Source organism: Acartia tonsa, chromosome 14 (genome assembly GCF_053477335.1).
Source record: "Acartia tonsa isolate MP-2025a chromosome 14, ASM5347733v1, whole genome shotgun sequence".
NCBI lineage: Eukaryota > Metazoa > Arthropoda > Copepoda > Calanoida > Acartiidae > Acartia > Acartia tonsa.
In genome coordinates, this window is record NC_137273.1 from 42,446,219 (window position 1) to 42,459,913 (window position 13,695).

The window sequence follows — 13,695 nt, forward strand, 5'->3', positions numbered from 1 at the left end:
CCTTCACTTTTCACCAGTTATCTCCCCTTCACTTCTGTCCTCTTCTCTCTCTCTCTCTCTCTCTCTCTCTCTCTCTCTCTCTCTCTCTCTCTCTCTCTCTCTCTCTCTCTCTCTCTCTCTCTCTCTCTCTCTCTCTCTCTCTCTCTCTCTCTCTCTCTCTCTCTCTCTCTATGTCCTAATCATTTTTAATATTTTAAAAAGCTTTGCAACCTTTTAACATAATCCTCCTTGTCCCTATGTAAGATATATTTTAAATTTCTTAACATTTTATATTTAAAATTCTCTTTTTACTTGAAATTGTATGTTATACTTACAAAATATGTAACAAGCCTTTTTACTTTTTTCTCTAAAACAAAGAATTTTTTTATCGCATTGTATTTTAGACAGCTTTACGCAGATGTTAAAGTAAAAAAAGATTAAAACCAGTTTCGAGAGGCTGAAAGCCCGTGCTAACAAAACTTGTAATAATTTTTTTTATTTTTATTTTAATATTCGGGGAAAATTGTCTGTAATCTAACACTAGAAATAGATATAATGATTACTAGCAAAAAGTTAGGATAAGAAAATGAGAGTGTAAAGAAATGTAATTAAAAAGTAACATGTAGAAAAAAACAAGGATGACAAAAAACCACTGTTAATAAAGGGTTTTTTTTATCATATATGATCACATATAATGATGTTTAAGAAGGGCATATAAAACCCCAAGAAATTTTAAGAGTAATGATGATTTGCCATAATCAAGAATTGAAACATATTGGAAAAAGTAATCACGAAACCTTTCTCACGTATTTTTAAAATTTTTTAATAATTTTATTTTGTAGCATAACTGACAGACCGACGGACAAAGTAAAGTATATATTGGATGCTCAGTAATATAGAGAATCTTTACAAAAAAATTCAGCAGTCTACCTTTAATAGTAGCTGAGAAAATTACATTTCCCCTATAGCGTTACGGACTGACTGACGGGCGGACATACATTATGAATTATAGAGTAGCTTTGCTACTATAAAAAAGTGTATAAATACTATTGGTAAATGTTCCTTATAATTTGATTATAACCCCTTATAAGTAGCTGTAATTAGATTTTACACTTTTCTTACACAGTCTGTATCCTTATACTAAAGTAACAGGATGTCTGTTTGTGTGTTTGTGTATTTGTTTGTACCGAAGGATCTCGCTATACGCTGAACCGGGAAAAAAAACCCCCCAAAAATTTTTTTTTAATAAAATTAGAAATGAGGGGGGGGGAGGCACCTCAGGCTCCCCACCCAAAAAAAAAAATTCCACCCCCCAAAATTTTTTTTTTACTTTTTCTTTTAAAATCTAAATAAAAAATTGGGTTATCAAATTCGACTCCACCCTCCTCAAGTGCCCCTAGAGGCCTCTAGGAGCGTAGCCGCTAGTATACCATAAGGAAGGGAGGAGACATTGGACTGGAAATTACACTTGTACCTAAAGTTTTACTGATACTATAAGTAGCTGTAATTAGATTCTACATTTTTCTTACACAGTCTGTATATAATACCAGGGAAGGAGGGGACATTAGACTGTAAATTACACTGGTACCCAAAGTTTTACTGGTACTATAAGTAGCTGTAATTAGATTCTATACTTTTCTTACACAGTCTATATATGATACCATGGAGGAAGGATACATTGTACTGTAAATTACACTGGTACCCAAAGTTATACTGGTACTATAAGTAGCTATAATTAGATTCTACATTTTTCTTACAGTCTGTATATAATACTAGGGAGGGAGGGGATATTGGACTGGAAATTATGCTGGTACCCAAAGTTTTTATGGCCACGTTATCTTATTGGTTGCCTTAAAAACTTTGGGTACTTTTTTTATAAAAATTTCCAAAATATTAGTGTCCAAGCTTTTCAAGAATAATTTTGTTTATCATCATTTGGAATGTACATCAATTTATCGTCCATTGTCTTATCCCTTAAGATCCCTCATATATCACACACAAACACACACACACACACACATACACATAGACATATGGTTACAAGTGTAGCAACTCTTATTATGTTAGTCTGTCTGTCTGTTAGTACGTTCAACTTTTCAAGAACTCATTATATCCTGTCCTATTATATAAAGTAGTAAGGTTTTTACTGAAGCCTAAGATTTCGATAACGCTTCAACCGATTGAGTTTTCTTTTTATGGGAAGCTTCACATCGCCCCCGTAATGGTTTTAGGCTATTATTTATGCCTTTCACATATCTTATTTTTACTGTATATGAGTTTAATGTTATTGTTTTTTAATACTTTATTATTTTTTCAGTTACATCGAATGGAATACGTTTTCCCATCTGAAGTCCTTGGAAATTTTGAGGTGAGTGATTTTTTAATATTTGATATGTTTGTAGCAATTTTTAAGTAAGTAGAAATATGATGAAATTTTTTTGATTTTTAAATGAAAATAAGTTTGAAAAAGCGTTATGTATCTCTTGCATTTCAAAAAGTAGTTTGTCTGTTAATAATCACTCTAACTACTTAACCGTTTGGGTTATTTTTGGGTTATGGGGGAAGCGTCAAGTAGTGTATTGGGATGGTTTAATGCTGTTTTCTGCCTCATTTGAATACAGAGCTCCTGGATGCTAAGGGCGCAGCCACTAGTATGAGATAAAACAGAGTTATCTAAAGGGTTCATACAATGGCCGATAGATTTATATATATTCCCAATGATCATAAACAAAATTACCCAACCAATCAAAATTCAACAAGAGTCCTCAAAGTTCCTAAGCCAACGAATATGAAAACTATAAATCTTTAGGGACTTGTGTAATAAACAGCCCAATGTTCCCTCCCTCCCTGGATAAAAAAGCATAATATGACAAAATAAAAAAGAGATACATTTTGAATACACAATACATTATGATACATATTTTATTGCCAAAAATCTAAAACATTTCACAATCTCTTTTCACACCAGGGATCTAAAGGGATAAGACAATGGTGGATGAATTGATGTACATCCTAATCGATGATAAAAGAAAATTATTCCTATTGTAAATTGTAAATTATTTGCATCGGATGAAAATGATGGACTCTGCATTGTGCAAGTTTAAATCAAAAAATTTTAAAAGTACCCAAAGTTTTCGAAGCCAACGAATGGGGGGAATATATTCGAAAAATTTTGGGTACCAGGGTACCCAATTTCCCCTACCTCCCTGATCTCACACAAATCCTCCCCCCCCCCTCCCTCTATCTATCTTTTTAAATATTTATGGCCCCAGTGAATGGCGGCGAGAAAGTTTTTTTTTGCACTTCATTAGGAATTCAACACTGTTTCGCCTCATATTTTACAACCCAGCTCAATTTTATGGACATTTTCCTTTTTTATCAACATTTAGTTTTTTTTTTTCGACCTCCCAATTTTTTGTTTGGTGGAATGGGGGAGGATAAGAGGGTTATTTAAGTCATAGTATGGATTTGGTTATAATTAAGATCAGCTTGACCTAATAAACGCATTTGACTGAAAGCTTGCACCTAACTTTACGGAATGAAGCGAAAACATTTACCCTCTTTATAGTAAATGACAAAAAAGACGCTGTTTAGGTCAAATTGTCGAATGTATCCAAATTTGAGTATCTTAGCTGTTTTTTGTTTAATTTTCAAAATTTTAAATATCATAAAGTACACCAAGCTTTTTCATTTCCAATGGAATAGGCTTTTATGAAGACTAATCTTGTGCTTTTTCTCTAGACTGGACAACAACCGGCTGGTAACGTTTCCCGGACACTTCACCCTGCGCCAGAACCCGTACCTGGTGGAGGTGACGCTGGCCGGCAACCCATGGACCTGCGAGTGCCACACGGTCAGGGAGTTCTCTGCCTGGCTGCAGGAACATAGATCTAGGGTAAGTTTTATGTACAGTAGATATCTGGATATCCGGTCATTATATCCGGATATTCGGTCATTATATCAGGATATCCGGCCATTATATCCGGATATCCAGCAATTATATCCATAAATTAGGATATTATTAATTTTTTAAATGTTTGTAGCTAAAACTGTATAAATAATCGTTCTAGGACTCCACAAACTATGTTTATATGACAATTTGAAAATACTTAGTTCCAGATTATAACTAATTGTTAAATAAATCCTTTTACAAGGTTTGAAGTCTATAGAACAATTCTTACACAATACTATTATTACAGGTACCGGACGCAAGTGAAGTTGGTTGCTACCGCAACAACAGTGGCTCCATATCAAGATATGTTGTGGAAAATCTGGAATGCTCCTTCACGGATACAATTACTAGCATACAGGTATATATGCATTATATCTAGATATCCGGTCTTTAAATCCAGATATCCGGCCATTATAACCGGAAAACCGGTCTATATATCCGGCAATATACCGGATATTGATATCACATCTTTCACGGATACAATTACTAGTATACAGGTATTTATGTAGTTATTGTATCAACATAAAGACTCATAATTCAGGGATCTTAAGGGATAAGACAATGGAGGATAAATTCATATACATCTCCAAAGATGATACCCCTCCTAAATTGAAATTACTGGTTTGAAAAGTGTCCAAAGTATTAGGCTAATGAATGAAAATTTCCATATTAAACTTTGGGTACCAGAATAATTTCTATCTTTCTATCTATCTATCTATCTATATATCTATCTATCTACTTATCTATCTGTCTATCTATCTATCTATCTATATATCTATCTATCTACTTATCTATCTGTCTATCTATCTGTCTGTCTATCTATATATCTATTTTTTTAGATGGGATCACACCTTCCCGTAATCATAGTGCTGTGCAGTGTGTTGACCGTCTGTCTGTCTGTCTATCTATCTATCTATTTATATATCTATCTATCCATCTCTTTATCTATCTAAATATATATTTCAGATGGGGTCACTAGCCAAACACCTTCCCGTAATCATAGTGCTGTGCAGTGTGTTTACCGTCTGTCTGTCTATATCTATCCATATATATATCCAACTATCTATCTTTTTATCTATCTATTTCAGATGGGATCACTAGCCCAGCACCTACCTGTAATCATAGTGCTGTGCAGCGAGCTGACAGTTGTCTATCTGTGTATCTATCAATCTATCTATCTATCCATCTCTTTATCTATCTATCTATTTCAGATGGGATCACTGGCCCAACACCTTCCCGTAATCATAGTGCTGTGTAGCGTGCTAACCGTGCTAGCCGTGGGGTTGGGCGTGCTGACCTACTACAGGCTGGAGATCAAGGTCTGGCTCTTCTCCCACTGGGGCGTCAGGCTCTGTGCCTCAGGTAGGATTGAATTGTTTTATTAAATTAAAACTTTACTAATGGATCTTACACCAAATTATCATGAACTCTAATAAAGTGAAATTTATAGCTGTTTGAAATAAGGACCCCCCCCCCCTCCTACTGGATGAACGAACTGATCAAAAAATAATGTCTTTGTTAGAAACTTAAATGCTGACAATTTTTCCCTAAAAGGCTACAACTTCAGAATTACAGATTAACGGACAGACAGACGGACAAATTGAGTTATAAAGTAAATCTTCTAATAAAATACGCTAAATATTCTCATATAAAACCTCTTTTAAAAAGCTTGAAATTATGAAAATTTAAGAATATGAAAATTTTGATAAGATTTTATGCAAATCTTATGAAATGTCTTGTCATAATGGACATCAAACTTATTAAACGGGGGGAATAGGACACTAAAAGATAAAAAACTATTTTCTCCTTTCTTATAATAACGTTATCTATTCGTCGTTTCAACAACTTTAAGGACTTTTAATAAATTTTGATTTGTTGGTTCATTAAGTTGAGTATCCATACGTTTCAATAACTATATTTAATCTACAGAAGGGGTAATTTTGTGTATCATCGTTCGAGATTTACCTCATTCATTGGCCATTGTCTTATCCCTTTAGATTTCTTCCCTTAACTTAATATTAATATTGTTATTCAAAATTGGCACCAAATATTTCACAAATCCAGGGAAGGAGGGAGGGGTCATTGGAGTGTAAATTATATTAGTTCTTAAAGTTATATCATTAGTTGGGTTTAAAACTTTGGATATTTTTATTGATTTCTTGGTTCAACCAATAATTTTTACTTACACAAGGAGAAAAATATGTTAATTTTCATTGAGAGATTTTTTAAAACAAAACCTATATCCTCTTTTCCCTGATATTGGCAAGAATTTCAGACTTCTGGTCTGACCAAAGACCAAGGAGTTTCATAGTTAATTTTCAGGCATGGTTCTGAATTTCTTGTTACCCAAAACTTTTAAAGAGAGAGAGGGGACAATGTGCTGTTTAATGCACTAGTCCCCAAAGTTTTATAATAACTCTTTCTAATTCGTCGTCTTAACAACTTTTGGGACTTTTACTGAATTATGATTGGATGGTTTATAAAGTTAAGTGTTGAAACGTTTCAACAACTAATTTTAATCTACAGAAGGAATAATTTTGTGTGTCATCATTGGGGATATACATCAATTTATCGGCAAATGTCTTATCCCTTTAGATTCCTGTAATTGCCCCAAAACTTTGATTTTGGTTCCAAACTAGAAATGTTCATACTTTTCAACTAAATATTTAAATCTGTAAAGGGTAATTTTGTTCTATATCAATTTATCATCCATTGTCTTTTCTACGTGATCCCTAAGAAATTGTGAACCTAATATTACAATTTGGGATAATGAAAGATTTTTTTTAGTAAAAATTACGGGTGCACACCCCTCCCCTACCCCCCAAACTCTTATTCCTTATTGAATATTTTGAAGTGGATTAAGAGACTGCTTCACAGAGAGGTTTCAGCAGGGAGGGAGGGGACATTGGACTGTAAATTGGTTAGGTACCCTTAGTTTTAAAACTCCTTGGCTGTAAAACTTTGGGTACTTTAGTTTCCATACTTTTCACCCAATGGTTCTGATCTACAAAAGGGCTAATTTTGTTTATCATTATGATATTGTCATTCAATTTATTGTCTTATTCCTTTTTGATCCCTGGGTATAAGGGTAGACTTAATTTGGGAAAGTAATAAAATTCAGCCAATTTAATTCATTCAAACAGTTAATATTTTTATTCCATTCTAGATTTTTTCAACAGTAATCTATCCAAATATTAAATCTATATCACTTACATCCTCATTATTTACATATTTTAAATTTCAAATGAATTAGAATCTTAGGGTATTATTATCTATCCCTTTTCCAAGATTTTGAGAGGTTGGGGGGGGGGGGAGACTTTGATAGTTAAAGTCAAGAACATTCAAGGATCTTATGGGATAAGACAATAAACAATAAATTAATATACAGTACATCCCTAATGATGAAAAACAAAATTTCCCCTTCTGAAGAATAAGTACCCAAACAATAAGCTTATAAAACTTTGGATACCATTACCAGAAATTCATATTATCCAAATTGATAAAAATCGCTGATGGATTGTCCCATAATGTTAATGGGAACTTTTATGACATTTTACTAAGCCATTATTTTCTTTATCCATTTATATTGGATGAATATCTTCTTAAAGTTGGCAATAGCCACAGTTTATTTACCCTTTTATATCCTCAACTATCTTTCTAAATACCATGGATATAAAGGGATAAGACAATGGCCGATAAATTGATGTACATTGTACATCCCCATTGATGATACACAAATTACCCCTTCTGTAGTTTAAAATTAGTAAAACGTTTGAAAAATTCATCTTCATAAACTAACTATTCAAAATTCACCAATGTCCCCAAAGTTGTTAGGAATAAGTAATAGTTATTATAAAACTTTGGGGACTAGTATAATTAACAGCCCATTGTCCCCTCTCTCTCTCTCTCTCTCTCTCTCTCTATCGCTCTCTCTCTCTCTCGCTCACTCTCTCTCTGATCTAAATATATATTAAGTATACAAAGTGTGAAGGGGGGGAAAACTATAAACATTGGACAATATTTTCCTACGCAGTTAGAAAAGGCGGTTTTCGTTTCCCCACAGTTCTTTAGAAGATTTTTTGGATTTAAAAAATCACTGTCATATTTTTATCAGAACCGTTTTTGAGCCATACTAAAAAATCATGTTTTGTATAAGAAATATTCATACCTAAACAAAAAACTGGATAGGAATACCCCATTTTACTAAACGCGGAAAGCTATCCATCAAACATTGAAAAGCAAATATCAGAATTCAATTGCAAATAATTTTATTTCAAAAACTCTTCCAGTGAACTGTGCTCAGTCAATCTTACTGCCTACCATAAAAATTGGATTAAATGAACTAGGCTATAAAACTAGAATAATGGAACAAAATAAAACTACAAAATTAGATTTTCCAAAGCTGAAGAAGAAAGACCCCAATTTAGTTTTTATTCTCATGATAATAAAACAAGAATGAGAATTTATTCGAAAATCATTGTATTTTAAACAATAATATATGAAATATAGTATTAACAATCATACTGCATTTAACACATTGCTTAAAATACGACAAAATCAAGTATTGCATTTTTGTAATATAGGACATACGGAAATAGGATTCTAAATTAATCTGTAAATATAGTTATTACAGGCAATTATTATAATTTCTACCTTCTTCATCCACGAAGGGTAAAGAGAAATTTTTAGATTTGCAATGTGATCCAAAAATTGACATAATATTTTGAATGATAAATATTATTGTTCAAAATACAATTATGTCTTTGAATACATATTATTTGTCATCAAGAAAGGGTTAACAACAATAACATGTAATGTAACTCTATAAATTGCTTAAACACATACAAATAAGGACCCACTGTTACCAAAGGGTTAAAGAGTATGTTAACTTGCTTTAAATACCTCCAAAAGAAGACTTAATTATATTTTTAATTATAGGTCCAGTCAGCGATGAAGGGGAAAAGATGTACGACGCGTACGTGGCCTACAGCATAAAGGATGAAAATTTTGTATCACAGGTAAAATTTTCCTTTCTTTTTGACGGATTTTAAACACTAGACATTACAATTATACTCTTTAATAAAGCAATTACATTTCTAGGGGGTGGGAAGTTAGTTCTTATGTGGTTTAAAATATCCCCCTCTATTTGCAAATAGCCTGAAACCTGCTTCGGGACTCCTATAACTATCCTGGAAATTGTATAATGACCAGTCCACCCGATTACGGGATCTTACACTACAGACAGCTAGACATCCAGTTACTTTATTATTATAAGATTTACAATATAAAACGCCCTTTATTTTCTTGCAGGTGTTGAGCCCCGAACTGGAAAGCGGCGACCCTTGCCACCACTTATGTCTGCACTATCGCGACTTCCCGCATAACGGCAGCGGCAACTCGTATGTCGCCGACTCAATTATCGACGCAGTCGCCACCAGCCGCAGGACAATTGTCATACTCAGCAAGAATTTTCTTATTCAGGTAACTTAATTTTTCCAATGATGATAAACATAATTACCTCTTGAAACGTTTAGACACTTAACTTAATGGATCAATCAATCAGAATTTAGTACAAGTACCCAAATTTTATCAGCAAACGAATATAAAACGTTGGGTACTAGTTTAATGAACGATCCAATGTTGTATGTAAACAGTAAATTACATTGGTTATAACCGCGATGATTGGTGGGTTATAAAACACTAGTAGCATCCACACTTTTAAACCAATAATTTAACAAACATAACTCTAATTTTGTTTATCATCATTGGGGATGTTTATAAATTTATCGTCTATTGTCTTATCTCTTAAGAACTAAAAATTGTGTCATTCTATTCTTAACTAGCTAAATGATACTATACAAAAAATACACCAATTTATTAAGAATTAAGATAAAACTATTTAATTAAAGAAAAAAACAGAACTAAATACCCAATTAAAAATATATAACTTCTTTTTTCCAGAAAAAAATATATTTAACTTTAAAAATAGAAATAGAAGAGTAGAAGAATATTCTGAACCCTTTTTTCGTCAAATCTAAGAGAGAACATTCCTAGCAGACAAAAGTATTGTTTACTTTCGACTCAAGCTGATGTGGATTCTTAAAAAATGATAGACACGCTATTCGATAGTGAGGCAAAATTATTTTTGTGAAAAATCATCCAAAAGCACATTAAAAATCTACAAAAATTAAACAAAATCATATGTTAATAACCCTCTTAAGATTTTATTTCATTTTTGTAAATTTTTTTATTCGATTTTGGAGGATTTTTCACAAAAATAATTTTGCCTCACCAGCGAGTTGCCAGCCTAACTTTTTTTTAAGAATCCAACTTTGTTTCAAGCTTTCAAATTGTAAACGAAATTTTTGGGCAAATAATTCTGATTCCGCAAAGCTTTCTACTAAGAAAATATACTGTTAACAGCTGACTTTTATGTATGTATGAAATGAAAAAAAACATGCCTTCGTAGGAAAATGTGTACATAATTTCAACCAATGAGATCCAATGTAAATTCCGATGCGATTCTCCTATTGGCTCAATCAGACATTCCCTCTCTTTCTTAGTACCTTTATTACTTTAAAATACTGTAAATCTTAAAATTAAATCCTTACATCATTTTTAAAAATACTCAATTGTGTTCTATATAACCAACTATCCCCAACTCTGTAAATTAACGGTTTTTATATTTTAGGAGTGGACCAGATACGACGTGAAATCCGCCCTTCACAATGTGCTACGCGAGCAGAAGGGCCGGTCCATCATCATCCAGATGGGTGACATACCCGCCCGCGACCTGGATCCCGACCTCCGCATAGCCCTCAAATCCTCCGTCGTCATCCGTTGGACGGACAGAATGTTTTGGGAAAAGCTGCGCTTTTTCCTGCCGCCCGGCGATAGCATGGGCCCGCCGTTGCACCACATGCATGCCGCCCAACAGCATTTTCCAACCGCCGGGGTGCCGTTAAACGGCACTATGATGGCGGTAAACGGAAACGGCAATTCGGCTATTCAACATTATGCCCTGCCAATCTATGAGGTTCCACATTTACCGCCGCTTAACGGCAATATCCTTAATGGCGGCGGTAATAACGGTACAACGACCCTACAACCCGTGCCAACTTCACAGTACCAGGCAATGCTGAACGGCAACGGTATTAACGGTACGACGGCGACTTTGTTGCATAACGGCGGTGTCCATCATAACACGGCGGGTTTGCGGCAAACGCATTTAACGCTGGCGGCCGGTAACGGCGGCCTGCAACAGCAAAAGTTATACCACAACGGCGGAAGAACGCTAGACTCGCATATTAGTGCAAAAATTTATTAAGTTATACATATAAAGATAAAGTGAATTTTTATATATTTAGAAATTTAAAACAATTTAAAACCTAATTAAGGGCATTATTAACAAAAAAAAAAGGTGATTGAAAACCTAAACACTAATATTGTAAATTTTAGAAAAAAAATTACGATCATGATTATAAAGTGAGAAAAAGTGAACTTTCTGAAGAAAAAAAAAGAAAAATTTAAAATATGATAATTTTGAATCCTTCTGATTATAAATGGAAAATTTTAGTTTTTGAGGCTAAAAATTTTTTTTTTTTAGCAATTCAGGGTAGTTCTTATACCAAAGATTATTATATATTATTGCTTTTTATGCTTATTTTGATTTTAAAACAGCATATAAAGTATAGAAAATTATATAAATGTATGTTTAGTTAATTTATCCTATGTAATTTTTTAAAAATCGAAAATAACGTATAGATGCAATTTTTTATGCATTTTTAACCATTTTGTATTTATTAAAAAATCGTAATATTTTTATTTTAACCTTTTTTGTACCTATATACTTTGGCTAAAAATCATAAGGTTTACTTTTTAATTAAATCTTTAGGGGATCTTAAGGGACAATTTTTGTACATCCCTATATATGATAAACTAGTGTATCCCTTCTTGCTATATATTGGCTGAAAGGTTTGGACACTTATATTTTGTAACCAACCAATCACAATTTGATAAAAGTACCCAAAGATTTTGATCCAACAAATAAGAAACCCAGGTTAAAAAACTTTGAAATACATTTCAGAAAACAATTCCCAACCCCTACAAAAATACAAAGACTTAAGCTTTAAGTGTTTTACTAAGAAATAGTTGAGCTAAGGATAGGTAATCAGTATTCTTAATCAAGTTTTTTCATTTGTTGGCTTAAAAACTTTGGGTACTTTTTAAAAATCTTTAGTGGTTGGTTCAAACTTCTAATCAATTTTATATATGAAGGGTTATATTGTTAATTTTAATTGGGGTTGTATGACTTTTATCGTTCATTGTCTTATCCCTAAGATTTCTGGATTGAAAAGGTTGGGGGGGGGGGGGAAATGTGTAAAAGAATAATACACAAACATTAAATGATTTAAATTACTGAATGTTTATTCCTTATCCGCCAAGGAATTATAGTTTAAGCATAAGTAATTTGCACTTGAATTTTGGGTGTGCATTCACTTCCGCATATAATCAAATCTGTAGGTATAGTTATCATATTCGCAAAAAAAACAAAATAGATAATAAATTGAATGGGGTTTTTATAAGAGAGTTTTGAGAATAGATTTATTATTACTTGGATTTTACCTCAGGATAGCATGTAAAGTAAAACTTGTAGCTGGCTATAATAACGACCCCCCACCATTTCGTCTACTGGATGAACGAACTGACCAATCAAGGATGTCCATGTTAGCAATCTAAATTGACTGCAATTTGTCATAATATCCACGTATATTATACATTGCAAAAAAGGGAAGCCTCATTATTATTACATACACGGAAGTGAACACACATCTAAATATTATTTAAATCAGTGTTCCATTAAAACAACTGAGAAAACGTTAAATATAAGAGAAAAAATCTAAAATAAGCAATTAAAACGCTTTTGACCTATAGATATGCAAAAGTTATTCCTAAAAGCCTAGATAACCATAACGAATGTCTAAGTTTAATTTAAATGCCAGAAAAAGGGGGGAAAGAACTAATATGAATTTTTAGTTGTTTTTTTAGTATTTTTATTACAATTTTGTAAAAACTTGCATATTCTAAGTAATTTTCTCCTACACATAATTGTAAATGTAAATTGCAAAATTTGTATGTCAAAATCTCTTATACGGCTTCCTTATTATGACAGGGTTAGGTATATGTTTTCCATAAAAATAATTAATTTTATTATTTTCTTTAAAGTAAACCGTATAAATTCTTAGCCAAAGTATAAAAATAAAAATCCTAAATTTGTTGCTAATTTTAAAAAACCCAATTTTTAGGTAAAAAATGTTTTGTTTTGATTGTTTTTAAATGTCCAAATTAGCATTCCGAGCCAAAAAAAAGCATTTGAAAAAAAATGTTTATTAAAATTCTGCCATTTTACATAAGAAGAACGAAAAAATAGAATTTTTAATTTATAAGAGAGAAAATAAGTATTATTTTAATAGTTAATTTTAATATTTGGATGGGGAAAGAAAGGGTTACAGATTTTATTTAAATTCCATTATCCTCTCCCTCGCTGGGTTAGGAGTATTTTTATTCCAAATGGTTGACAATATAATCACTACGGCCCATTTTAAGCAATTTTGTGCATTAATTTTTGGATATCAATAGTTACAGACAGCTTTCCGCGGATATTAAAATAAAAAAATTAAGATTTCAACAAGTTTTGTAACAAAACTGGTTTTAATTTTATGATTTTTATTTTGATATTCGTGACAAATTGTTCTAATCCTGCG

At 32.5% G+C, this 13,695-nt stretch overlaps 1 protein-coding gene across 1 annotated transcript in view; it reads left to right on the forward strand.

Moving 5' to 3' along the window:
- LOC145306247 (toll-like receptor Tollo) overlaps nt 1-11,456 on the forward strand; it is a 176,995-nt gene extending 165,539 nt beyond the window's left edge. Inside the window, exons 18-24 of the mRNA XM_080148310.1 lie at nt 2,297-2,347; nt 3,721-3,874; nt 4,179-4,289; nt 5,143-5,293; nt 8,870-8,949; nt 9,242-9,412; nt 10,623-11,456. Coding sequence (XP_080004436.1) covers nt 2,297-2,347; nt 3,721-3,874; nt 4,179-4,289; nt 5,143-5,293; nt 8,870-8,949; nt 9,242-9,412; nt 10,623-11,258 — 1,354 coding nt within the window. The 3' untranslated portion in view covers nt 11,259-11,456. The remainder of the gene's footprint in view (nt 1-2,296; nt 2,348-3,720; nt 3,875-4,178; nt 4,290-5,142; nt 5,294-8,869; nt 8,950-9,241; nt 9,413-10,622) is intronic.
- The last annotated feature ends 2,239 nt before the right edge of the window (nt 11,457-13,695 follow it).